This window comes from Rhamphochromis longiceps, linkage group LG7 (genome assembly GCF_057381845.1).
Source record: "Rhamphochromis longiceps isolate RC_006_pf linkage group LG7, R_longiceps_female_GT1.1, whole genome shotgun sequence".
Lineage (NCBI taxonomy): Eukaryota > Metazoa > Chordata > Actinopteri > Cichliformes > Cichlidae > Rhamphochromis > Rhamphochromis longiceps.
The window spans coordinates 70,166,681-70,190,653 of NC_140563.1; the positions used below are offsets into that span (position 1 = coordinate 70,166,681).

The following is a 23,973-nucleotide window of genomic DNA, read 5'->3' on the forward strand; positions in this document are numbered from 1 at the left end:
TGTACTCACCTTTGTGACATACTGTTTATATAAGCTCGATGACTAATAAACAGCTGGTCATCGTTATCAAAAGTTATTGCAGTTTGAATGCTGTTATTAAGAGTGTTTGAAGTCATCACCAGTGCAGCGCACATTCAACACATCACGGAGCTCATCTATAAATCAGAGTTTATGCTTGTGGATCATGAGAATAATCTCCCTCCACAGAGGGACTATGTAACTGGCGGATGAATCTATGTGTTTTTGTTTGTTCTTTAAAAAAAAGAAGCAACACAGTTTTTTAAATATTTTTTTCTCTCGTATTTATTGTTCAATTTGCAGAATAAGAAGTGAGAAATCAGCTGACAAGGTGAAAAAGCTGTTTTTATTTTTTTACATTTGCTTTAGTTCGTGTTAGCTTTGAAAGATGAAATCATAGGCTGTATATAAAAGATGGATGTCGCTGGAGTGACGTCACCTGCTGGTTAGTGAGGGCCTGTTTGTGACGGTTCAGTCACAGAAACTCCTCCTGCTCCTCTGCGACTCTAACAGGACCAAGTTCGTGTTTTATTTTAGAAAGTTTTAGACCTGAACCTGCGACAGAGACCATTAGCGAGTTTACTGAGCTGAGATCGGCTGAGCAGGACGCTCATTTTCTCCGGACCAGAGGAGGCGCCCCCTGCTGGTCATTAGAAAGAGCAGGTTGAAGGACTTTAGCTGTTCAGACATCCATCGACTTTATACAATCTGTGGCTGAAACACTGACATGCTGCTTCACATCCAGCACCACCAGACACTCAGCAGAGACCCCAGCAGAGCCACCAGGGGCGTGACCGCGGTGCAAGCGGTGCCGGAGTTGCACAGGTTGCTGCTGCAGCATCGGTACGTGAAGGCGGAGATGGCCGGGAACATCTGGCTGAGGCGGGAGTTATCGCAGTCCGTGTACCTGATGCACTGACGGATGGTCTTCCCACCTGGAAAACCAAACACACGCACAGATATCTGATTGGCTGACAGAGAAAATTCTGAGTGGAGCTGAAAAAGAAAAGTGCGTCCTTCATTTTTAAGATTTAGCATCAAAGTAAAATGAGCCGACTCAGCACTAATAACACAGGAGTCATAGCTCTGAGCTAATCTGGCCAGTCTCTGAACCACGAAGCTAACAGGAAGTGGTCAACTCTGGGTTAAACTGACCTCTCTCACTCAGAGAGATGCACGAGTCCTCATACGTGCACTCCTGGACGTCCTGGCAGCGTCCGGTGTAATCCTGGCACTTATAGCAGCGAAGCCCAGAACCTGAAGGAGAACGAGGAGAAGGAGGAGCAAGATTTATCGTTTTGGAAACAACACGTCAGGTTTTCATGTTCTTACTACCTATTTATTCACCAATTCATTAATTATATATGAAATATATTGAATAAATACACAAATCATCATTTGACTGAAATCCCCTAAAACATCTTCCAAAGAGAAAATCCCACAGACTGTATATAAAGATGGACAAAGCTTCTAGGGCTGACAAGTGAAGCCTGCATTACTTCTAATGTCCAGCAGGGGGCGGCGCCTAGAAGTGTGTTTGGACACAAGTGTGAGAGAAAGGTCGAGTCAGTGTGTTTTTATGGTTAAGAGTTTATAGTGTTGTGGAGTCTGTGCCACCTCTGACAGCGATGGCGAAGCGATCTACTGACCTGCTTATGTGGAGGTGTGGTAGCACCACGACGGGCAGAGCACCGCCACCTAGTACCTGAATCCACGAGTCTGAGCTCTCAGAGCCGAAATGTCCTTAAAATCGACCTTTACTCATTCCAGACTCACAAAACTGAACAAATAAAACAATTTAAAACCAAAAGCAGCCTCGACGCCCTGATGACGTGCAGGACAGATGTGATCTGCATACACAGATACACAACACTGAAACACTACCGACCCTGCAGCCGGGCGCACAGCGTTTCTGACTTATAAATAAAACCATTTATTGAGGCAGCGCTCGTCCTGTGAGCGACACGGTCGCAGGCTGACGTGATCCCAGCTCACGCTGTCGGCCTATCAGAGCTTTGTCCATAATGATCGAACACAGCAGTGTTTCTGACACCTTTACGTGTCCCCCTTTATTATTTAAAGAAAACGCTGAAGCTGTACTCATATATATATCACATATATCCAGTCTACACTTGTATACCTGCTCCACAGTTTCCCAGGTTGTTGCACTTCACTTGTTTGTATTATTTCATTATTTCTGTTGCTTTAATGGGAAACCGGGACCGTGGGTACGTAGCTTCGTCTCACCTCATGTAAACATGAGAATGACAACAAAGCTTTCTTGAATCACTGATATTCTCAGCAGAACATTTGGAATTATCCTCCACATGAGAGCAGGATCAACACCGGCAGATTCACTTCATTCATACTCAGGTCCAGTACTGACTTTTTCTCCTCTGGTAAAAACGATTAAATCTAGTTAAAGAAAAAATATTTGAAACATGGAAAAGCAGAATTCAGCCCCAGAGTTTTTACTTTAATCGTTTACAGCAGGAAGTGATCTGGGAGGTGACCGTCAGCCTCTGAATGGATCAGCAGGTGTCTTACAGCCATCGTGGCTTCACACTCTTTCTAACCGCTATGAATCCTTCTGGCTGGTTTACGGCGAGGAGGAACTCGGACTCACCCACGCGAAGCGTCCCGAAGCAGAGCAGCAGCAGCAGCAGCTTCATGTCGTCTTCTCCCTGCAAACGAGAAGCAGAGCTGAAGTCAAAGCGGCGCCCGAGTCCGATCTGTTCCTCCGCCAACCCAAACTGAGAAACACTCTTTGTCCAGCGGACCACAAAGACTCGCTGTCTGCCTCCCCCCCTCCGACAGCCTCCAGCCTCCGCCTCCCTCTGAGTCTCATCATGGATGTGTGTACGCCGTCCCCCCAGTGAAATCTAAATTACTCCTGTGTTATAACCTGCAAACATCTGAGAGCACCACAGGCGCTCCTTCTGCTTTTATTTCATCCACAGATGTGTCTGAAACGTCCTCCTCTGCTGAAGCTCTGCGCTCGGTGGACGTGCCACACCCGGACGGCTCATCATCTTCCCCTGAACCCTGTGAAGCACCTATCGTGCCTGAACTGAGTCACACTGAAAGCAAAAGTAGAAAGCACAAAGGTCAAAGGTAACGAGTGTGACCTGAAAGCTTCACCCTGATGATGTCAGGTCGCAGTGCTCCCTCTGTACAGAGTCAGGATGCTGCAGGAGAGGACGGCTTCAAATTACACGACCTTCGCGTGTCCAGTCAGCAAGCAGGAAGTGAGACGATGATTCAAATGGATCCCCGTGTGAGCCGCAGTCACTCCGTCTACAGCCCGTCCTCCCCGCCGGGCCGTGGGAGGAAGCGGTGTTGGTTTGGCATGCGAGTCTGTTTGTAGCTGCAGACGCCTCGGAGGCACCAGAGGCTCGCGCCGACCGAGTCACCGCATCCCAACCTTTAACACAAGGCCACTTTTCAACCCTGCGAGCACCCCGACGCAGGACAGCTTTTAAAAAGTGTGGAAGCAAAGAACGAGCTACAAGCGGAGAGAGATCGAGCTCAGGAAGCACATGTGAGGGAGCCAATCCGTGTTTGACGCTCTTTAACGACGGTTTGGACTCAGCGGGAGACGTCCACCAATAAGACTGAGGCCTGTCATGAAATCAATATCCTCAGTATCCTTATTTTCCTATCAGATTGTTTTATGTACTTTAATAATGACGGCTTGTAGAGCAAGGCCACTGTTGACTCACAAGGTGCTCAGCAGACGGAAGAACAGGAAGTCTTAGTGCACAGGTGTATTAACAGATAAGACACAATATAAGCAACGTTTGAAACTGTGACGTCTGAAGTACAGAAATAACATCATATAAGACACGTGGAGCTAAAAATGTTGGAGCTGGCGTTTGAGCTGTGCAGGGGTCTCTCCGGAAGACGATTGAAGACAAAGAAATATAAATGTTTTAACACTAAGAGTCGGTTTCCTCTGTTCTGTCACGGGGACAAAAGAATCGGGTTAACATGGGGACGAACTGCACACCGCGCCTCGTTTACTGATGTCGACGTGCAAACAGAAAAATGAGTTTATTCAATATAATAATGAATTAAATGTATAGAAGGTGTGCGTTTGTAAATCAGAGTCGTTGGGAACCAGCAGCGTGTGCTGCCTGCACTCAGCCCCGCCCCCTTCCTCTCTGTGAAAGCAGTGATGATGAGGAGAGAGAGAAACCTGCAAGAAAGGAAGCGATGGGATGTGAAGCCAGAAGAGGCTCTCCACAGGAAGAAATGGTAAATGAATAAGTAGATTTTTGACTGAGATGAAATAATCTAAAAAGAAGAAGAAAAGCGGTGAAGGATCATGTGATCTGGTTTTGTTTCTAAAGACGTGGCCGGGCTGCAGCGTCCAGCATCCAGGTCTGCGTCCGTTTCACTGCAGAAAAGCAGGAAATAAGTGAAAGGACCCAAAGTTCCTGTGCGCCGTTCTGACGTCACAATAGACGTAAAAGAAACATGGCTGCCACTTTTACACAGGTTACCTTAGACAGAAAGTCCGGTTTCTGACCTGTTTGACAGCCTTAAAGGGGTCAGAGGTCACAGGAGTGTGATCAGTTTATGTGCTCAATCGTTACTTCACAGAACAGAGAGCGTCCTGTTGGCTGGGCCTGGGGACACACAGAGGCTCCATTATGGTGTGGGTGTCCATCTTTAGTCCTCCTCACACCAATCCTCGGCTGGCAGCTTCGAGTGGCTTCAGTCAAAACGAGTGTTTGGACAAAGGCGTGTGTGCAGCTTCAGGCGGCAGCTGGACGTCGCACAGTCGCCCCTCTAAGAGCGGTGCCGCGCCGTGTGCCACGACCCCCAACCCTCCCGAGCTGCCTTACACGATAGCGTCCGCGCCGCTGTTTCCAGCAGAGGTTGGAGTCATGCATTGAGCTGCAGCTGAAGAAAAGCGGCGCTCCCAGGACTCTGCGTCAGAATCTGTGTAATAAATACCTGCAGTGGTGTCAGGCGTCCATCGTTTAAGTACAGTCTACATTTAGCTCCCCTCTGGTGTCTGACTGCAGGTGATGTCAGCAGCTGCAGACAAAGCGCGCTTCATTCGCTGACAAAGACGTCACAGTGAGCCGGCGTCCAGTCGCTCTCTGACTGGCTGACAGCAGCGGCTCTGGCTCCTCTGACGTGGAAGCGCTGGCAGCGTCCGGTCGCTTCCTGCCCGCCCGGGAGCGGCCGGACAGCTCGGCAGGAAAGCTGCTTTCTCTGTTTCCAGGAGACGGAGAAATACTCCAAAAAATCCAGGACAGAAACTCAGTGCTCTGACCCTTCACCTCCTGCTGGGTGCTGTATATTAAAGATGGAAGTCTCTGTAGTTTTTTTCTTTCACAGAGAACAAAGATGCTTAACTTTGCTTTTAATGGGATTCTGAAGTCAGTGAAAGAGTGGGTCATACATGGGCAATTTCAACGGGCCATTACTTTGAAAGGCAAAATCAAGGCGACTTGAAATTGACTTGATATCCCCGTGATAGTGTACACTGTTGATCTAGAGTGAAATTATCCCGTGGAAACAGCAATTTATTTTTAAAACATTCTGAAATAATTGAAAGACTATATCACATATGGGCAAATTCGACGGGCCATTAATTTGAAAGGCAAAATCAGAGCAACTTGAAATTTACATGGTTTTACTGTCGGGTTGGATACTGTTGATCTAACATGGATTCATCCTGTGGAAACAGCAAATTTCAATTTAAGAGCATTTTGAAATCATTAAAAGAGTAAGTCATATATGGGCAAATTGAAAAGGCTTTTATTTTGGAAAGCAACATCAGACTAACTTGATATTGACATGGTGTCACTGTGGGGTTGGATACTGTTGATCTAAAGTGGAATTACCCTGTGGAAACACCAATTTTCATTTTTAGAGCATTCTGAAATCACTGAAAGTTAGTGTCAAAGCTGCCGAGGCGAGCCGTGTGGTGTTGGAGGAAAGGAGGCCCCAAAATGCAGGTGATGAATGATGATTCGAGTGATGTTTATTTACAGGGTGGTGTAGTGGCAAACAGGCAGCGAGGGATGAGAGGGAACTAAAGAAACCTAAACTGGATAAACTAAATAACAAACCTGAGATGATACCGGAGAGCCGCAGACGAGGAACAGGACACCGTGAAACACAGACGAACCGGCAACAGGCAGGAGAACACACAGGGCTTAAATACACACAGCAGTGATCAGGGGATGAGAGACAGGAGGGCAACACAGCTGGAAGAAGTCAGCGCTGACGGGACGGAGGAAACGGAACCTGAACACACTCACATGAGACGAGGACCTTCAGAATAAAACAGGAAGCTCAGACACAGAGAACCAGACAAGACACAGAACTAAACAGACAGATTCACAAGCAGACAGAAGTGGGACCAGGGAAACCTAACAAATGGCAAATCATAACGGAGTACATAATCAGAATAAACAAAAGCATAAAGAAACAAAACACTGAGTCGGCAGACTCAGGACCATGACAGTTAGGTCTTAAATGGGCAATTTGAAAAGGCTTTTATTTTGAAAGGCAAAATCAGACTGATTTGATATTGATATGGTATCACTGTGGGTTTGCTTACTCTTGACCCAGATGGAAATTATGCAGTGTAAACAAGAATTTGTCTTTTTAGAGAAATCAGAATTCATTGAAAGATTATTTCCCGTGTGGGCAATTTGAAAGGGCTCTTATTTTGAAAGGCAAAATAAGAACGATTGATATCCGGTTGTTCAGTCTGACGTCACTAGCCGTGTCTGGGCCTAAACTCCGCTGCAGGTCCATATATCAAACGATCACTGTGGCATTACTGAGAGTTGAAAAACTGTCTAAAGTCTTTCATCTTTAATAAAATGATCAGCGTTCTGCTCTACCAGGTGTAACAATTGAGTTTAACATCCAGGCATCCATGAAAACGGAATTTATGACATTTAACGGAGTTAGAAGTTAGCAGGGAGTTAGCTCGCTAGCTTCTATCTAAATACAATATAGCATGTCCTGACTGCGGGTTTTGGAAACAAATTCAAACGTACAGCTCTGTTATCACTTCCAGCATAAATGAAGACAGAAAACTAAACAGCAGTGACGTTTGTAGGGTTACTGAAGTTGGGCTAGCTGGTATATAATGATGTGCTACGTGACCGCTAGCTAACACAGCTATGTTAGCATAATATAAACAAGCTAACTTTTTTTCCACTGGATAAAAGTTAACGTGAGTGTTCTCGGTGGTCAGGAACAAATGTAATCGCATGGCAGGATGCTGTAAAAGGACCAAACTTCAGCCAGGAGAACAACTGAGATAATCCATCCACAATACGAGGTTAGTCATTCATATACTGCTGCATGGGCTGGGCTGTAGTTACATCCTAAGGTTTTAAAAACTGAGCTTAAATAAATGATTAGCGGTAATAAAAGCCGAGGGAGGTCAACAGGGATCACTGACTGTTTTAGGAGCTTTTTGAGATCAAATAGAAGAAAATACAAAACATTAAACATGTTAACAACACAAAAGCCATATTAAACGCAGACTACTTTAGACCCGGAAGTAGGATTCGTCGCGTCATCACTGAACAACCGGATTGACATGGTATCACTATGGGGTTGTATAATGTCAATATAGACTGCGACTAGTCTGTGGAAACGTGAATTTTCCATTCTGAATTAATTGAAAGAGTAGTTCAAAAATAAACATTCAGAGGGCTTTTACTTTGAAATCCAAAAGGAGATGGCTTTAATATTGACATGTTGCTACTAGAATAGTAGGGTATGTCATTTGTATCCAGCATTAGAGTGTTCAAACAAGACTAACTGATATTTGTGAATGTGCTCTTAATTTACTGGAAGTTGGCTTTTATTTAGAAGTCATGCTTCAGGAGTGCCTTTAATACCATCCAGTCCCGTCTGCTTCAGGAAAAACTGAACAGGATGGAGGTGGACCCCTGCCTGGTGGCTTGGATCTCCGACTACCTCACCGACAGACCACAGTACGTCAGGCTGAAGGACATCACGTCTGACACAGTGGTCAGCAGCACAGGAGCACCACAGGGAACTGTGCTGTCCCCTCTTCTCTTCACCCTGTACACCTCTGACTTCTGCTACAACTCTGAATTATGCCACATTCAGAAGTTTGCAGACGACACAGCCATCATGGGGTGTATCTGGGATGATCAGGAAGAGGAGTACAGAAGTCTGGTGAGGAACTTTGTCGCATGGAGTCACACAAACCACCTGCAACTCAACACCTCAAAGACTAAGGAACTGGTTGTGGACTTCGGGAGGTCCAGAGAAGGTCCACTGCCGGTTCAGATAGAGGGGGAGGAGGTGGAGGTGGTCAACAAGTACAAGTACCTCGGGCTGTGGGTGGACAATAAACTGGACTGGTCATGCAACACAGAGCACCTGTATAAAAAAGCCCAAAGCCGACTGTACTTCCTCAGGAGGCTGAGGTCTTTTAACATCTGCAGGAAGCTCCTGAGGATGTTTTACCAGTCGGTGGTTGCTGGAGTACTTTTCTATGCTGTGGTGTGCTGGGGGAGCAGCACAGCAAAGAAGGACTCATCCAGGCTGGAGAAACTGATCAGGAGGGCTAGCTCTGTGGTCGGCATGAAGCTGGACACTCTGGTGAGAGAGAAGGACACTAAAGAAACTGCTGGACATTATGGACAATGCTGGGCATCCTCTGCACACGGCCATTAACAATAAATAAATAAATATAAATAAATAAAAATACAAGTGAATTGCACATTTCAAGTATGGAGTCTATTGCACCGTTGACTATTTACAAAAGTATTGCACAGTGAAGAGGCACTACAGCTTAGTTGTTCCCCCCTCCTTTGTCCTCCTGTTTCCCCTCCCTCTCCCCTCCAGAGAGGAGTTAAACAGTCTGATGGCGTGTGGGACAAAGGAGTTTTTAAGTCTGTTAGTTCTTGTCTTTGGGAGAAGCAACCTGTCACTGAACAGACTCTTCTGGTTGTTAATGGCCGTGTGCAGAGGATGCCCAGCATTGTCCATAATGTCCATCAGTTTCTTTAATGTCCTTTTCTCTGCCACTGTCACCAGAGTGTCCAGCTTCATGCCGACCACAGAGCTAGCCCTCCTGATCAGTTTCTCCAGCCTGGATGAGTCCCTCTTTGCTGTGCTGCTCCCCCAGCACACCACAGCATAGAAAAGTACTCCAGCAACCACCGACTGGTAAAACATCCTCAGGAGCTTCCTGCAGATGTTAAAAGACCTCAGCCTCCTGAGGAAGTACAGTCGGCTTTGGGCTTTTTTATACAGGTGCTCTGTGTTGCATGACCAGTCCAGTTTATTGTCCACCCACAGCCCGAGGTACTTGTACTTGTTGACCACCTCCACCTCCTCCCCCTCTATCTGAACCGGCAGTGGACCTTCTCTGGACCTCCCGAAGTCCACAACCAGTTCCTTAGTCTTTGAGGTGTTGAGTTGCAGGTGGTTTGTGTGACTCCATGCGACAAAGTTCCTCACCAGACTTCTGTACTCCTCTTCCTGATCATCCCAGATACACCCCATGATGGCTGTGTCGTCTGCAAACTTCTGAATGTGGCATAATTCAGAGTTGTAGCAGAAGTCAGAGGTGTACAGGGTGAAGAGAAGAGGGGACAGCACAGTTCCCTGTGGTGCTCCTGTGCTGCTGACCACAGTGTCAGACGTGATGTCCTTCAGCCTGACGTACTGTGGTCTGTCGGTGAGGTAGTCGGAGATCCAAGCCACCAGGCAGGGGTCCACCTCCATCCTGTTCAGTTTTTCCTGAAGCATACAGGGCCGGATGGTATTAAAGGCACTGGAAAAGTCAAGAAACAGGATCCTGACCGTGCCTTTTCCCCCATCCAGGTGTGAGTGGGCTCTGTGTAGGAGGTACAGGATGGCATCCTCCACTCCAACACCCGCCTTGTATGCAAACTGTAGTGGGTCCTGGGCATGTTGTACCTGTGGTCGGAGGAGGTTGAGGAAGAGCCGCTCTAGTCTTCATAAGATGTGACGTCAGTGCCACCGGTCGGAAGTCATTCAGCTCATTGGGCCGGTTCTTTTTGGGGACCGGGACGATGCAGGATGTCTTCCATAGGGCGGGCACTCTCCCCAGTCGCAGACTGAGGTTGAAGACTCGTTGTAGCGGCTCCCCAAGTTCAGCAGCACACGCCTTTAGCATCCTAGGACACACCTTGTCTGGGCCTGCTGCCTTTCTGGGGCGAAGCTTCCTCAGTTGCCTCCTGACCTGATCCACTGTGACACTGGGAGGTGTTTGGGAGGAGGGGAGGGGGGGAGATGTCTTGCTGCTGAGAGAGGGATTGGAGGAGGGGGGTGTCATGGTGTCAGGAAGGGGGGGAAGCGAGGGAGGTAGGAGAGTGGGGATTGGACTCTGTAGTGAAGGTGAGGGTGGGGGGGTTGTGGGCTGGTCAAACCTGTTGAAGAAGTTGTTGAGTTCGTTTGTCTTCTCCACAGTCCCCCCCCACTGTGCTTTTCTTGGTGTTGTGGCCTGTGATGGTTTTCACACCATTCCAGACCTCCCTCATATTGTTCCTCTCCAACTTCTGCTCCACCTTCCTCCTGTAGGTCTCCTTTGCTTCCCTCAGGCAGCGTTTCACCTCCCGCTGTGCTGCCTTCATCTCCTCCTTCACTTTGCTCCTGAAAGCCTTCTTCTTCATGTTGAGGACAGCTTTGACTTCCTGTGTTACCCACGGTTTGTTATTAGGATAACACCGTACCGTCTTAGCAGGGGCGACCGTGTCCACACAAAAGTTGAGGTAGTCTGTAAGACAGTGTGTCGCCCCCTCTATGTCCTCACCATGTGGGCTCAGGAGCACATCCCAGTCTGTGGTGTCATAACAGTCCCTCAGAGCATCCTCCTTTTCTGGGGTCCATCTCCTGATGGAGCGCGTTGTGACAGGCTGCCTTTGGACGAGGGGTGTGTACTGTGGCTGTAGGTAAACCAGGTTGTGGTCTGACTTCCCTAGTGGGGGGAGGGGGGTGGCTCTGTATGCATCTCTCACATTAGCATACAGTAGGTCAATTGTCCTGTTGCTCCTTGTGGGACAATTCACAAACTGGTGAAAAGCAGCCAGAGTAGAGTCCAGTGTGGCATGGTTAAAGTCTCCATATATATATATATATATATATATATATATATATAATATTCTGTAACTTCTGTCGGTGCTGTGCTTTTTTGGAAACCGAATTTCCCAGAGGAACCCACTGTAATGATAGTTGCTATTGTTGAAGCTACCCACAGGGGGCGCTCTGGAATCAATAAGATATACAGAATAGAAGAAGAAGTGATCGTTGTAGAAAGAATAATAAACAGCTAGCTGAAGCTAGCACCAGGAGCAATTCTTGATGTTTTATTCATAGAGGAATAAGAACATTACACCCACCCGAGGGATTAATAAAGTTTTATCTTATCTTATTTTGAAATCAGGTTTCCACGTCTTTTGCCATAATACTTTGAATACACAGGGAAGGTAAAACAAAGTGGAGGCTGGCTTGACACCAGTGAGCTCAGCGAGTTTAAACACACAGCTGCGTGCAGCTCGTCTGTGACCCGAGAGCTGAGGCTCAAAGGTCAGGAGGGTTCGGGGACATGCGATAAACTGCACGTTTAAAGCACGCTCACATGTAATGTCCTGATTTTGCAATCAGCTCCTGGAGCTGTGATGTCCTCATCTCGTTTTTAATGTTGGCAAACTTCCTGCAGCGCAAACCGACGAGCACCAACTCAACTGCCGCAGCTGAGTGCAGGAAGCAGAGGTGAGCTGTGGCTCACCGACAAACCGGAAAACACACACACGCACGCACCCACGCACACACACACATTTTCATATCTTAGTGACGACATCTTTTTTAATGACCCTTCCCTAGCTGATTGCCCAACCATCCAAAACCAGTGCCTGGCCCTCAGCTTGAACTCTGACCCTGACACTGCAGTTTGAGTGTGAAAGACGGCTCGTGGGGACGGAACTGTTGGTCCCCATAAACTTCCAATGTTTGGTCCCCACAAAGATATGTAAACACGGAGACTCACACACTGAGTTCACGTAAAATGCTCACCTGTAGATCCCGATGACGTTTCAGCAGCTTGCAGTGACGTAGTGGCAGTTGTCTGAGTGCGCACACGATAATTAGCAGAGCGCTCGCGACGCAGATCTGTCCGCAGTACAACGGTCGTCAGCGAGTAAAATGACATCATTGTGCAGTCAGTCCTCCTAACGGTTCACAGCCCCGCGGCATTATGGGAAATGCAGTTCCGGGTAATTACAACACTGAAAAAGGTTTTTCTTATTTTTGTGGCTTTAAACAAACAAATAAAGAAGATGCGTCGTCTTTGCTTCATTTGCTCTTTTTACTAGTTTATAAATATTTATTTTAAACTAATTACGGAAAACTTCAGCTAACGCCATCATCTGATCAGTTCATCCAAACAATAATAATCACCTACAGTATTAGGAACATTGTTTTAAAAGCTGGAAGCTGAGTATTAAAAAGAAGCATCTAATACACCGAATAATGTATAACATCGTCCATGTGGAAAAGTAACATCCCAGGATCAATAAGACCCAACGTCTGCTAATTAAATGTTATTATGAAGTATAAGATGAGTACGGAGCCCCGCAAGGGACGGTGGAGGAAAAAAGATGAAGATGACTCATCTTCATCTTTTTTCCTCCACTGTCCCTTGCGGGGCTCCGTAGATGAGTAGTTAACTCAGATTGCAACTGCAACTGAGAGCATTAAATAATAATTTGCAATAAAGTAATTTACTAACTCGCTTTGTAATTTAGAAAATATTAGAAAAACACAGAAAAAAGAATTAAATAAAAAAAATTATTTTTAAAATTTTACTGGTGAAAATAAACATTTAATGAATAGTAATAAATTTCCCCTCAAATATTCAAATAACATTCTTACACAGATCAGAAAAACATGTCCAAAGATTTATTTATTTTAATTACTAAAAGATAAAGCTGACTGTTATTGACCAATTATATGACCAAAAATATTAATTCATTCAATTTTATTTGTATTGCACCAAATCACAAGCATTTTATATTCTCAGGTAAAGACCCTACAATAATAATGAGCCAGCGTTTTGACGACAGTGTGAAGGAAAAACAGGAAGAAACCTCTGGCAGAACCAGAGAGGGGCGGGGTCATCTGCTTAAATCTCAAATTCATGAATTATCAGAATATGTAATTAAATGTTTTCTGAAAAATTTACAAAAAACATTTTTTAAATGGTGTAAATAATATTGTATGAAAATATGAACAATATTCATGAAAATATATATCAAATATAATTCTATACAATCAGACCACAAGAGTCGCCCCCTGTTGGCTTCTCTGTAGAACTAACAGCTGCATCCATCTTTTAACTACAGTCTGAGAAAAACTACTCAAACTATGGAGGACTGAAGATCAGCTGCTCATATTTATGAAGCAAAATAATTTTTAAAAATGACAAATTTCTCAAAAATATGAATTTAAATTCAGACAAATATAAAAAATAAAGTCAGGCTGATCATTCCCATCATGGCATATTTATTTCTGCATTAAACATGAGCAAAAAAACCTTTATAATTATTATAAAACACAGGCTTAGGAAGGAGCTGAAAGCAGCAGTCGATCATGCAGCTGTTACAACGCCTCTGAAGCTTTGGCCGAAGCTGAACTGCTCCTGCAGAACATCAGTGGAAAATGGCATCAGGAACATAAAATAGATCATTGGCTGCACTAAAGACTGAACAAATATGGCAAAAGTACAGCGTGGCGTCGCAGGATAGCACCTTTTTCTTCGCATTCGATCATTTTAGCACAATCATCCAATTCAAGAGAAAAACACTGTCCTTTAAAAACAGGCTCGGCAGCATTTACAGTATGTACAGTCACCACAGTATAGACCGTGTGCAGCAGGGCATTTCTAATAGAAATATAAAGCCTTTATACATCCTCACACTCCAGCTTTTCATTCCTGTCAGGCACAACACTGAATAAGCTGCTGGCAGATGAGCTAAAGCAGAGAGCAACGATTGTTCCCGATGTGAAACTGTCTGTTATCGTGGCAACAAGCGCTTCATTATCACATGGAACAAGCGCAGCTCGGAGCGGGAGGCTCCCAGCCGAGCACGGACACGTGAAAGCAACACAACGGCACACGCTCAGCTCGTCTTCCGTCGCTTGTTTTTGTGCTTCTTGTTTCGCCGCCTCCCTGTGGACGTTTGTTTCTTGGTGGTGAGTCTGTGTCTCCGTGGAGGTCGTGGGTCTCTCGGAGCCTTTTGGACGTCGTTTTGCATCGATTTGGGACGTTTTGAAGCACTTTGCGGTCATTTTTGTTCACTTGGGTCGAGATTAGGTTGCAACCCATTCACACAGAGACCAGAATACCATAGCAGTCAGATCAGGCCTTTTACAGAGAGTCTGACTCGGAGTTCGTCTTAGTAAGATTTCCAGTTGAGCTGGTGGATGTTAAAAGGTCATGTGACATTTTCTCTGGTCTGCAGAGGCCTTCATCTTCATAACGTGTGTTTCTGTAGCTCCTTTAAATGCAGCTGATGATGAGCTTTCGCACGTTCACGAGCAGAACGAGCAGACTGCAGGCTGAAGCTCTGTGGAGAAACGCTTCTTCAGTCTATCTCAGTCGCCGTGGGCTCTCGGCTCGACCACCTTCGATTTGTCCAAAGGTCTCACGATCAAAAGTTTGGACATGTAAAAGGATTGCTGTGAAACTTTAGCTTAATATGTTAAATATTTATTTTCACCCACTATGAGGTCATGTTTGTCTTGTATCCGACTGCCAATCATGGGAAATGAGCTAGAAATCCCCTTTTCACAAGTCTTAATTGCTTTGCTAAGTTTATTTCTCATATGAAAAGTTTTATATCATTATGTCTGTGAAGGTTCTCACCAGGTCACGGTCGTCTAAGGAGCTCGCAAAGAAAAGCGACTGGCTTCCAGGTTTCCAGACGTTTCACCTCTGAGAGCAAATGTTGGAGAGTCCCACTACTTGTATGTTTAACATTTAACAGTTTTGGAGATACTCATATTCAAACATGGCCTCAGATTTCAAACTGCAAAAAAAGATAAAAGCTGCTGGAAGTAAGTCTACAGAGCCATTTTTAAAATCCTATATGTTGAAACATTTTTGATATATGAAGCTAAAATTTCACAACAAACATTTTGGTGGCCGTGCAGAAAGTGTTCCCAGAACCTGATGACTGAACGGGCCAAAGGCCACTGAAGGTCAAGACGCGCTCACATGGCTCGTTTGGGTTTTCTTGAGTTTTTAGTGGAATTTTTGGGATGTTTGATTTTCTGCCTCTTCACACCGATTGGCTGCTTTTGTTCTTCCAGCTGAATTTGGTGGCAGTAATTGTGACGTCACGGCTTTTCTGAATTCAGCGTCTACCCTTGTTTGGCTGCACACCACATCTTTCAGCAGCACAGGATCTGCATGTTACACATCAGGGTAGAATTCTGCGTTGACGTCAACGCTGTGCAGCACGCATTTCTGATCAGCCGCCGACATCCTGTTCAACACCTCAGCCGAGAGCGAGTAGCTGCTGCCGGACTTTTCCTCGAACCAGCTGTCCAATGCTCGCTTCCCGTCAAAGTTTGCGATGGGCGGTCCATTAACAGCCACAGTCAGCAGATCGTTCATCTGTTCCAGGGTCAGCCGGGAGCGGTTGTTCTTGCACATTTTCTGCAGAGACCCTCGGCCCTTATCGCAGCAGGCCGTGGAGCTGGGCAGGACCCTGACGACCTGCACGATGCGGTTCAGCAGCGGGAAGCGTTGCTTGTACCTGCAGATGTGGCCGATCACCTCTTTAAAACCGTTCATACTGTAGTAGTCTGCTTTCAGATCCTTCCACTCCACCACCAGGCTGCCTCTGGCCTCCGTCTGGGAGACCTCCTGGGCTGCGGTGGGAATCGATTCCAGGTGGTTGAATATAATCTTGATTTCCTCGTCCCCGTAGGCTTGCAGGTCCTCGTGGTTGCTGGGCCAGGTGGACAGGTCCAGCACCTTGCAGGCTTTGGCAAATGAGCAGCTCTGCAGGTCCAACCTCTGAGACAGGATGCTTTGGCTCCTGTTGCAGATCTTTTCTCTGATGGACTGAAACTTGGACTCTGCAACGCGCAGGTTCTTCAAGGCAACTCCGTTAAAACTTTCTCTGAAATTTTCCTCAAACTCCTGCAGATATTCTCCGGGGCAGTCCACCAACTGGCCTATCTCCTGAATGGCCTCCTCTATCTTGGCTTCCACCTGCGACACCAGCAGGTACTCTCCCTGAAAGGTGAAGGCCAATCGTGACAGGATAGCTATGATGTCGAGCAGGAAGTAGATGAGCTTCACTGACTGATAGTCCATGAGGAACTGGAGGAGGGTGAGCGCGATGGCCGCAGCGTCAGCCCTCTGTGTCTGGCTACTGATCTCCTTAAGGTGTGCAACGACCTCCAGGTAATCCTTGATGAGCGCATTAAGGACGTTGGGCTCTCCTATGATCCAGCGTATGGCTCTGATGTCTCCTAGGAACTCCGTCTCCTCTGACAGTGTTGGTGCAGTGGATCGCAGTTCGGCCATCATGCGAGGGGAGTAGCGGTAAAAACTGAGAAGCTGTTTGAGGTTGTTTTCCAGGTCCTCCAGGCAGGAGAGCTCCTTTCCACTGATGGCATCCAGAACTTCCAGATGTGGTCGATGGATCATGATGGGAAGACAGAGGATCCAGGGAAAGGTTTTTTGGACAGCTATATAAAGGTTTGCTCTCATTCCTGAAGAGATGTTGGTGCCGTCCACCCCCAAACCGACCACCAGCAAGTCCTGAAACCGGAGGCCTAGGACACCAAAGGCACGATCCATGACCTGGAGATACCCATCCACATTGGCCACGGTCAGTCTTTGCAAGGACAGGAACTCTGTGTTTGGGGAGCCCTCGTTGGTAACGAACTGGACGTAGACCGCCACCATGTCGGAGAAAAGGTCATCGTTTTGGGCGTCCATTATGACGCTCAGGAAGGGAGACAGACGCATCTTCTCTGCGAGATCCTCCTTCACAGCCCGGGCGATGTGGTGGATTAGGATCTGACAGTCGCCTTCATTCATATACTGATCTACCACTTTGAGCTCGCACTTCTTCAGGAGCTCTGCCAATGAACGGAGGTCGGAGAAGGGCCGCCCTTCTAGGGCCAGGTGGTACGCTGCGTTGAAGAGAAGCATCATGTTCTTGCACATTTCCTCGGTCTTTTCCGGATGCATGCGCAGCTTGTACAGCTGCAGACACTTCTTGTGGAGGTTGCTCTGGCTGTGCAGCTTGATGGTGTGGATCTTGAATTGCTTGGAGCCGATAATGAAAGCTGAGGTGCGGGATGACTGGACGGTGTACTGGCGGCACACGTGGCACCACATCTCATTCAGGGTTGGCGAGTAACGGAGGAACCAGAACTTTTTCAGCCACTCCTGCTTGAAGCGTCGAATCCGTCTGCCTCCTGCGGAGGAAAGCTTCGACGAGTCCTCGGGAGATATCACAAGATCTGCAGCGATGGACTCATCGGCAGAGTCCACGTCCTGCTCGTCTTCGTCCAGAACCACCTGAGTGGGTGTCAAGGGCTCCATCCCTGCAAAGAGAAACTTATTCAACTTCTGAGAGTAACCAGCATTAAAGTCACATCAAATGTCTAATATCATGCAGAGTGAATGACTTTATCAAGCAGCTGAGCAGATTTCTGGGGCTGCACAGCTCATCTCAACTGCTCTGCTGTAAACACAGTGGGGAGCATCAACGTGAGCGCTCCACAACCATTAGACAGGATTCACACGTGCTTAGAGCACTCCTCGCGTTTGGCAGATATCTTTGCTGTCATGATCGTCATAGTAGAACCACTCCACAGCTCACAGGACAGCCAGCTCCTCAGGACGGCACTCGGCTGTGTGTTCATTCACATTTCTGACAGAAGACAGAGGCGGCGGCCTCGGCACCGACCATCAGCTGAGCTAGCGGTCTGTGACGACCAGTGCTGGTCAAGTTACTTGAAAAAAGTAATCAGTAACTAATTACTGATTACTTCCCCACAAAAGTAATCCCGTTACTTTACTGATTACTTATTTTCAAAAGTAATTAGTTACTTAGTTACTTTTTAAAAACACGATTTACACCCTGAATAGGTGATAAAGTGATAGATCTTTCAGCCCAATTCTACTTTTTCTGCATAATCCATCATACAAAATGTAATCAAATGGAAAAGTCTCTTTTTAAAACCTGTTTTATTAGTTTTAATCTTTTAACTTCATGCATCAAGCAAAAATTTAATTATCTGCAACATTCTCTGACTGGAAGAAATTAGTTTAACATTTAAACCTATTTTCTGCACATTCCAGCACATAAAATAAAATATTTGTTGTGTTTACACTCAGTCTTTCAAATAGATGCAAGTAAAACACAGCAGAAAATAAATAAAGTCACAGACTCAGCGGTCCTGTTGCTCTATTTTCACCTGTAAAGCAGGAGTGGGGCAGGCGGAGGTTTACCCTGGTGCAGGTGTGCCGCGGTCAGTGGAAGAATCCGCGAGTTTCTCTGTGAGTTTCCCATCACGTTAAACGCTGCACGCTCATACTCTCTCTGCAGTTACAAGGAACGCGTTACTGCCCATCGCTGGTGACGACCACGCAATGTGCTGACAAACTGCAGCAGCTAGCAGCAGTGCTGGCACGTTTGAATAAACTGTCTGGCATCACAATCTGCATGAAATCACTGAACTGAACCAAGAACCGTCTAGAACAAAGGTCCCCAACCCTTTCTGCACCACGGACCGGTTTATGCCCGACAATATTTTCACGGACTGGCCTTTAAGGTGTCGCGGATAAATACAATAAAATAAAAGCAGTACCAGTACCAAAAAAAGATTTATTCATAACCCACGGGAAAGACCCAGGGAAAGCGAGTTAACAATAAAAACGATTAAAAGAAAATAACGATAAAAACCTGAAAACCGTGAATTTCACACCCGAGCATCAACTCTCGCAGCCCGGTACCAAACGACTCGCGGACCGGTCTAGAAAACTTTCTGTCCCGACAGAGAGCTTTTCCTCCTCTCAGTGGTGAACTTGGGCGGACTTCAGGGGGGCTCCTGCAGCGACACACATCGCTCATCGGTTGAGTTTTCTCTCATTCACACTCACCAGACACTTTATTAGGTACACTTAAATGCATTACTGAGGTCAGTGGGCGGGATGTACTGATCTGTATTAGACTGCATTTTACTTGCAAGGTGTTCCTAATAAAGTGGCTGATGTGTGCAAAAGTCTGCAGGTATTAACTAATGTGACTAATCTTTGTGGGACTGTGGTGGAAACAAACAGCCAAACGAACCTTCAGAGTCTTTTTTGTGTGAATGTGGCTTCAGATGGTGATCGAAACAAACACGCCTGCTAGACTCTGCACGTCAAACACAGCCACACTGCAGAGCGGTAACGCCGCTGCGCTGCAGAGAACATCTGCCCTCCTGCTCTCTCACATACCTTGAAAATCCTCGATGGGGCCTTGCTCGGGGTGCGGTGGGGCCTGATCGCGTTGAGTCTGTTCGGACGTCGCCGGAGCAGCAGCGTCTCCCTGTTCTCCTCGGAGACGGGACAGCTCCTCCTCCAGTTCCAGGATCCTCCTCTTCAGCTTCACACAGTTGGGGCAGAAGGAGGTGGAGGGTTTCTCTGTGCTCTGGTTCTCCTCCTCCTTCTCTTCCACCTTCAGGTTGGGAACGCCAAAGCCGCTCTCAGAGGAATCAAACCCCGAAACCAGGGCTGGTACTTTATACTCGCTGGTTTGGCCAGACCGGAACCTGAATTTACCAGAGTCCTCCAAAGAAGCTTCTAGGACGTGTTTGAAGATGAGGTCAATCTTCTTTCTCTTGGCCAGAGGCTGACCGTCGGACTCTTCGCTCGGCTGTTTGCTCAGTTTGCCCTGCAGAGCTGACTGCAGGCACGGGGACTTGAAGTCTTTCCCAGGACCTGAAAGAAAACCGTTTTTGAGCTATTTAAAGCCCCTAAAAGTGGGTTCAAAGTGCTCTACAGGTGACAAAGTGATCCACAGAAAGACTCCAGCACCCAGGAGAGCAACAGCGAAACAGCGCCGCCTGCTGGAGAGCCAAGAGCAGGACATCTGAATAATCACTGAGGAGTCTATGTGGGTCACAGTCGCTCCAAGACGACAACAGTAACAGACTGAACTAATTAAATAATGCAACATATTACAAAGTTTACAAAATATAAGAAATGTCTCTAATTACAAATATCCAGAATATTACAGAGGGGACATATAGATGATGCACAAAAGGGAGATTTCATCCAAATTCCAAATTGTATGAAGAGATTTTAAAACTCATGATATATTTTCAGTGACTGCGTCTCCTGTTACCTGCTCTAATATTTCACCCGACTGCCTCCTCACCTGTGTCCAGGTTGCGGTCGATGCTCTCCTGAGAAACGCAGTGAAGTCGTCTGATGTAATCGTCGCTGTACCAGACCCTCAGCTTCTCTCCGGCCGCCAGCGCCCGGCAGACTCTGAAGTAGATGTTTTTACCGTGCTGAAACGCCGTGAGGTTCCTGTCGCTCTCCTCCAACGAGGTCCGCACGTACCTGGTCAGAGACAGAAAAGCCGAGGGTCGTTTCTCCAGGACAGACCGTCATGGATCAGTCTGACCTCTGAGATGTAACTCAGTAACTCCTGCAAATCAGATTTACTGTGGTATTGTGGTTTTAATGAGGTGATGAATGTGTTGCCAAGCACCCAAATTTAAAATGAAATTAAAGAGAAAAAAAGAGATGTATGAAAGGTTGTTGGCTCAGTAGAAGAGAACCCGTCGGTACAACTGAAACAAACGCCGGCGGTGATGGATGACGTTAACCTCAGACTAAAGTTCACCTCATCCAGTTGGCTTTGGTCTCATCGCTGCCATCGATGGACTGGTAAGTGTTGTGCACATCAACAATCTGAAAACGGGAAAGCAAACAGATTCAGACGTCCCGGAACAAAAGGAAAGTAGTTGTATACTGGTTGTATACTGGTTGTATACTGGTTGTAAACTGGTTGTACACTGGTGTCTGTGGCGAGCTTACGATCCATGAAAAGAATCCTGAGGATCTGTCCTTGGACACCAGCTCTCCCTCATACGGCCCAAACAGCGCCCCCTTCGGGTAGATCGCGTCCACGCAGCGAACATCTACCTCGTCTCCCTCGCTGAACACCTCTAAACCCGATGGGACCGTGAGCGCCGCCCTGTTGGCCGTCCCCGGGGCTGCGTGCGTGTCCCGGACGAACAGTGGGAGCCCGTGAGACGGACACTCCTTCTGGAAATAGTCCTGACACTCCTCACAGACTGAAGGACAAACCCAGCAGATAAAGGTTATCTCCAAATCTTCTTCTTTAATAACAGATTATTACTTTAGGAAGATTTGAGAAGACAATCCTGAGATTCAGATGTTGTTGAACCAGAGTGCAAATAATGACATCATCAAATCAGGTGCAGACAAAGGGAAAATCCAACAAACTCAGTGAAGTCCCAGAAAGTTGATTCTGTTCATCTGGACGTAGGTCATGAAACCGACCTGACAGCACGCTGTTCGTCAGTGGTGCTGGTGTCAGCTATTATGCACATGTTCTGTTTATAAGGGTGGAGACCTGCAGTCGCCTGATGATGATGAAACGTTTCTCCCACTGAAAACGTCCAGATGAACAGGATCAGCCTTTTGGGATTTCCTTACCCGGATGACTGAGCGCGCATCGAGACGTCTCAGTGAAGATCTAAAAGCAGAACTGTTGGTTTACACGTTTCTCTGAGCCGTTTCTGAACAAGGTTCAAAATCACACAAGTGACTCAGATCTGTCTCCACTGAGGTCTGGGAGAGACCCAGACTGTCGCCCTCAGATGACAGGAAACTGTTAGGATGTTCAGGAACACCCAGGATCAAGCCTGCTGTGGACTGGAATCTGCTGGAACACCAGTGTCCCTTCCACAGTGAAGCCAGTCTCACATCTCCATGGACCAAGAAAGAAGCTCCTGCTCCAAAATCAACGAGCTCAACTGAAATCTGCCCACATGGACGAGCCAAACGGCGTCTGGAGAAAAGTTTGATGGTCAGATGAGACATAGATGGAGCTGATTGGAGGAGCAAAGGTGAGGCTTTCAACCCTGAGAACACTGCAGCTGTGACGCATGGCGGTGGCAGCATCACGCTCTGGGCTGTTTTATCCAGACAGGATTACGTCAGAAGACTGCTGAAGGTGTCTGATCGCAACTTGCTAAATGACCAAACATTACATAGGGTCTGTATATATATTTGAGCCTATACGTGAACTTTGGACCAGAGAAACTTGTTCTTTAAAGTCTTTAAAGCTGTACAATCCAAAGAAACTGTTCAAAGAAATGATTGAAAGCCCAAAATGATCCTGACACTCACGTCCGTCACGAGAGGACAGAAAGTTTTTACCACATCTTTGAGTGTTTGAGGTAAAACGTTTGTGGCTGGCAGCACAATCAGAGGCTTTTCTAACATGTTCTGATAGAATCAGACCACTGAACAAATACACGTGTGCAGGAAACGCACGAGCAGCTCCACGTGTCAGCGTGATAATGACATGTTAGGGCTCAGAGCGCGAGCACGGAAACATTCAAATATTCATTATTCAATCAGCCACATCAAGCTCTAGGGACAAATCAGGGAGCAGACGTGAAGCTTACACCAGAGGTCCAGCGAGTTCTCGCTCATGGTGGAACCATGATGGTGAAATCCGGTCCGTCGTCCACTTCACACCCGTCTGTGGAAAATAAACACAGTCGTTAGAGCGTCACAGGAGGCGCTCGTTGCTCCCGCAGCACGTTCAGTTTATCAGATATTCGTACTCGTGTTTCTCTTCACAAACTGAAGCTCCGTTTTTCAGAATCGGGGACAGGTGAAGGTCACAGGTATGAGCTCTCAGACTGAAACGTGGTTTAAGCGTTTCTTTGTATCGTTCACATTTCTCCACACCAGCTACGTGTCATCAAAGTGCTGCGGGAGTCCCACGCGCCGCCGCTCCGTCATCGAGCGCGGGAATCATTCTGGATCCAAATGTTCGTTTCATACCAAAACAAAAGCTCATTTCCTGGAATCGTTTTCTAATAATAAGAGAAAAAAGCAGAAACTTAAGCTGGACGAACAGCGTGTGCCTCAGACTTGACCTCTGAGGCATCGTCCCGGTGACTGGGGTAAAGCTCAGGGGAAAATGTGCATTTTTGAGAATAAATTTTAAAAAAGAAAAAACTGGGTGTGCTTGACTTCTCAAGACTAACCTGAAAGACGTTTGCATATGTGGACTGCTGGGAATATTCTCTATGTAACGGTATTGTTCAAACATGGAACCCAATAATGATTTTCAGCAAATTTTCCCAACATCTCCGACCCAGCGGCTGATTTATTTTTTAGCCTGAGCGCTGCTGATGCACCTACACATCCCGGTTATACTGTCACAAAACAAACAGAAGCTTACAGAAGCTGGCCAATCAGACGAAAGCGTTCTGTCAGAGAATACAGGAGCAGGGCCAGTGTAACATAAAAAGAAGGATTATTCTGAACAGTGAATCATGCAAAGCTGCAGAGCCTGCAGTAAACACTCTGAAGGGTCCTGCTGCTGCTTCATGCATCCCATAATAACCCTGCTACAGCCACACTCTACCTGGAAAGATAACAGTCAATCACCTGCGTGATAAGAACACGGGATTATCTGACTGAAATACAAAGCAGCTGTGGGTGTGATCAAGTATTGACCTACGGCATCGAACAGGGACAGATGCCGGGGATCAGTGTGTGGGTCTCGGACGGATCTGCCCCTCCGTGGCTTCACGAAGCTCCGACAAAGAAACTCTGAACGTACGCTGCGAGGTCCATGGACACGTGAACGCCGCAGACTAAAGTTGCCTTTAACTTTG

The 23,973-nt window shown here is 46.7% G+C and overlaps 2 protein-coding genes across 6 annotated transcripts; both read right to left on the reverse strand.

Moving 5' to 3' along the window:
• Nucleotides 1–276: 276 nt before the first annotated feature.
• On the reverse strand, nt 277–12,218 carry cd59b (CD59 molecule (CD59 blood group) b). 5 transcript variants are annotated; one of them, XM_085415094.1, is made up of 5 exons: nt 12,079–12,213; nt 6,108–6,294; nt 2,645–2,702; nt 1,174–1,275; nt 277–953 (listed from the first exon to the last, which is right to left on the reverse strand). In XM_085415094.1, exons 3-5 carry the CDS (start codon nt 2,688–2,690, stop codon nt 754–756), a joined length of 348 nt encoding a protein of 115 aa, XP_085271220.1. In that variant the 5' UTR covers nt 2,691–2,702; nt 6,108–6,294; nt 12,079–12,213; the 3' UTR covers nt 277–753. The 5 variants fall into 5 exon arrangements, with proteins under 5 accessions (XP_085271220.1, XP_085271218.1, XP_085271217.1 ...); XM_085415092.1 differs by having other exon boundaries at nt 6,108–6,285; nt 12,079–12,209; XM_085415091.1 differs by having other exon boundaries at nt 6,108–6,312; nt 12,079–12,209.
• A 2,689-nt stretch (nt 12,219–14,907) lies between these two features.
• Nucleotides 14,908–23,967, reverse strand: prdm11 (PR domain containing 11). Its single transcript, XM_085415095.1, has 7 exons — nt 22,909–23,967; nt 22,747–22,823; nt 21,125–21,384; nt 20,931–20,998; nt 20,457–20,644; nt 19,535–20,017; nt 14,908–17,634 (listed from the first exon to the last, which is right to left on the reverse strand). The coding sequence occupies exons 2-7, from the start codon at nt 22,772–22,774 to the stop codon at nt 15,479–15,481; spliced, it is 3,183 nt and encodes a 1,060-aa protein (XP_085271221.1). The 5' UTR covers nt 22,775–22,823; nt 22,909–23,967; the 3' UTR covers nt 14,908–15,478.
• Nucleotides 23,968–23,973: the final 6 nt, after the last annotated feature.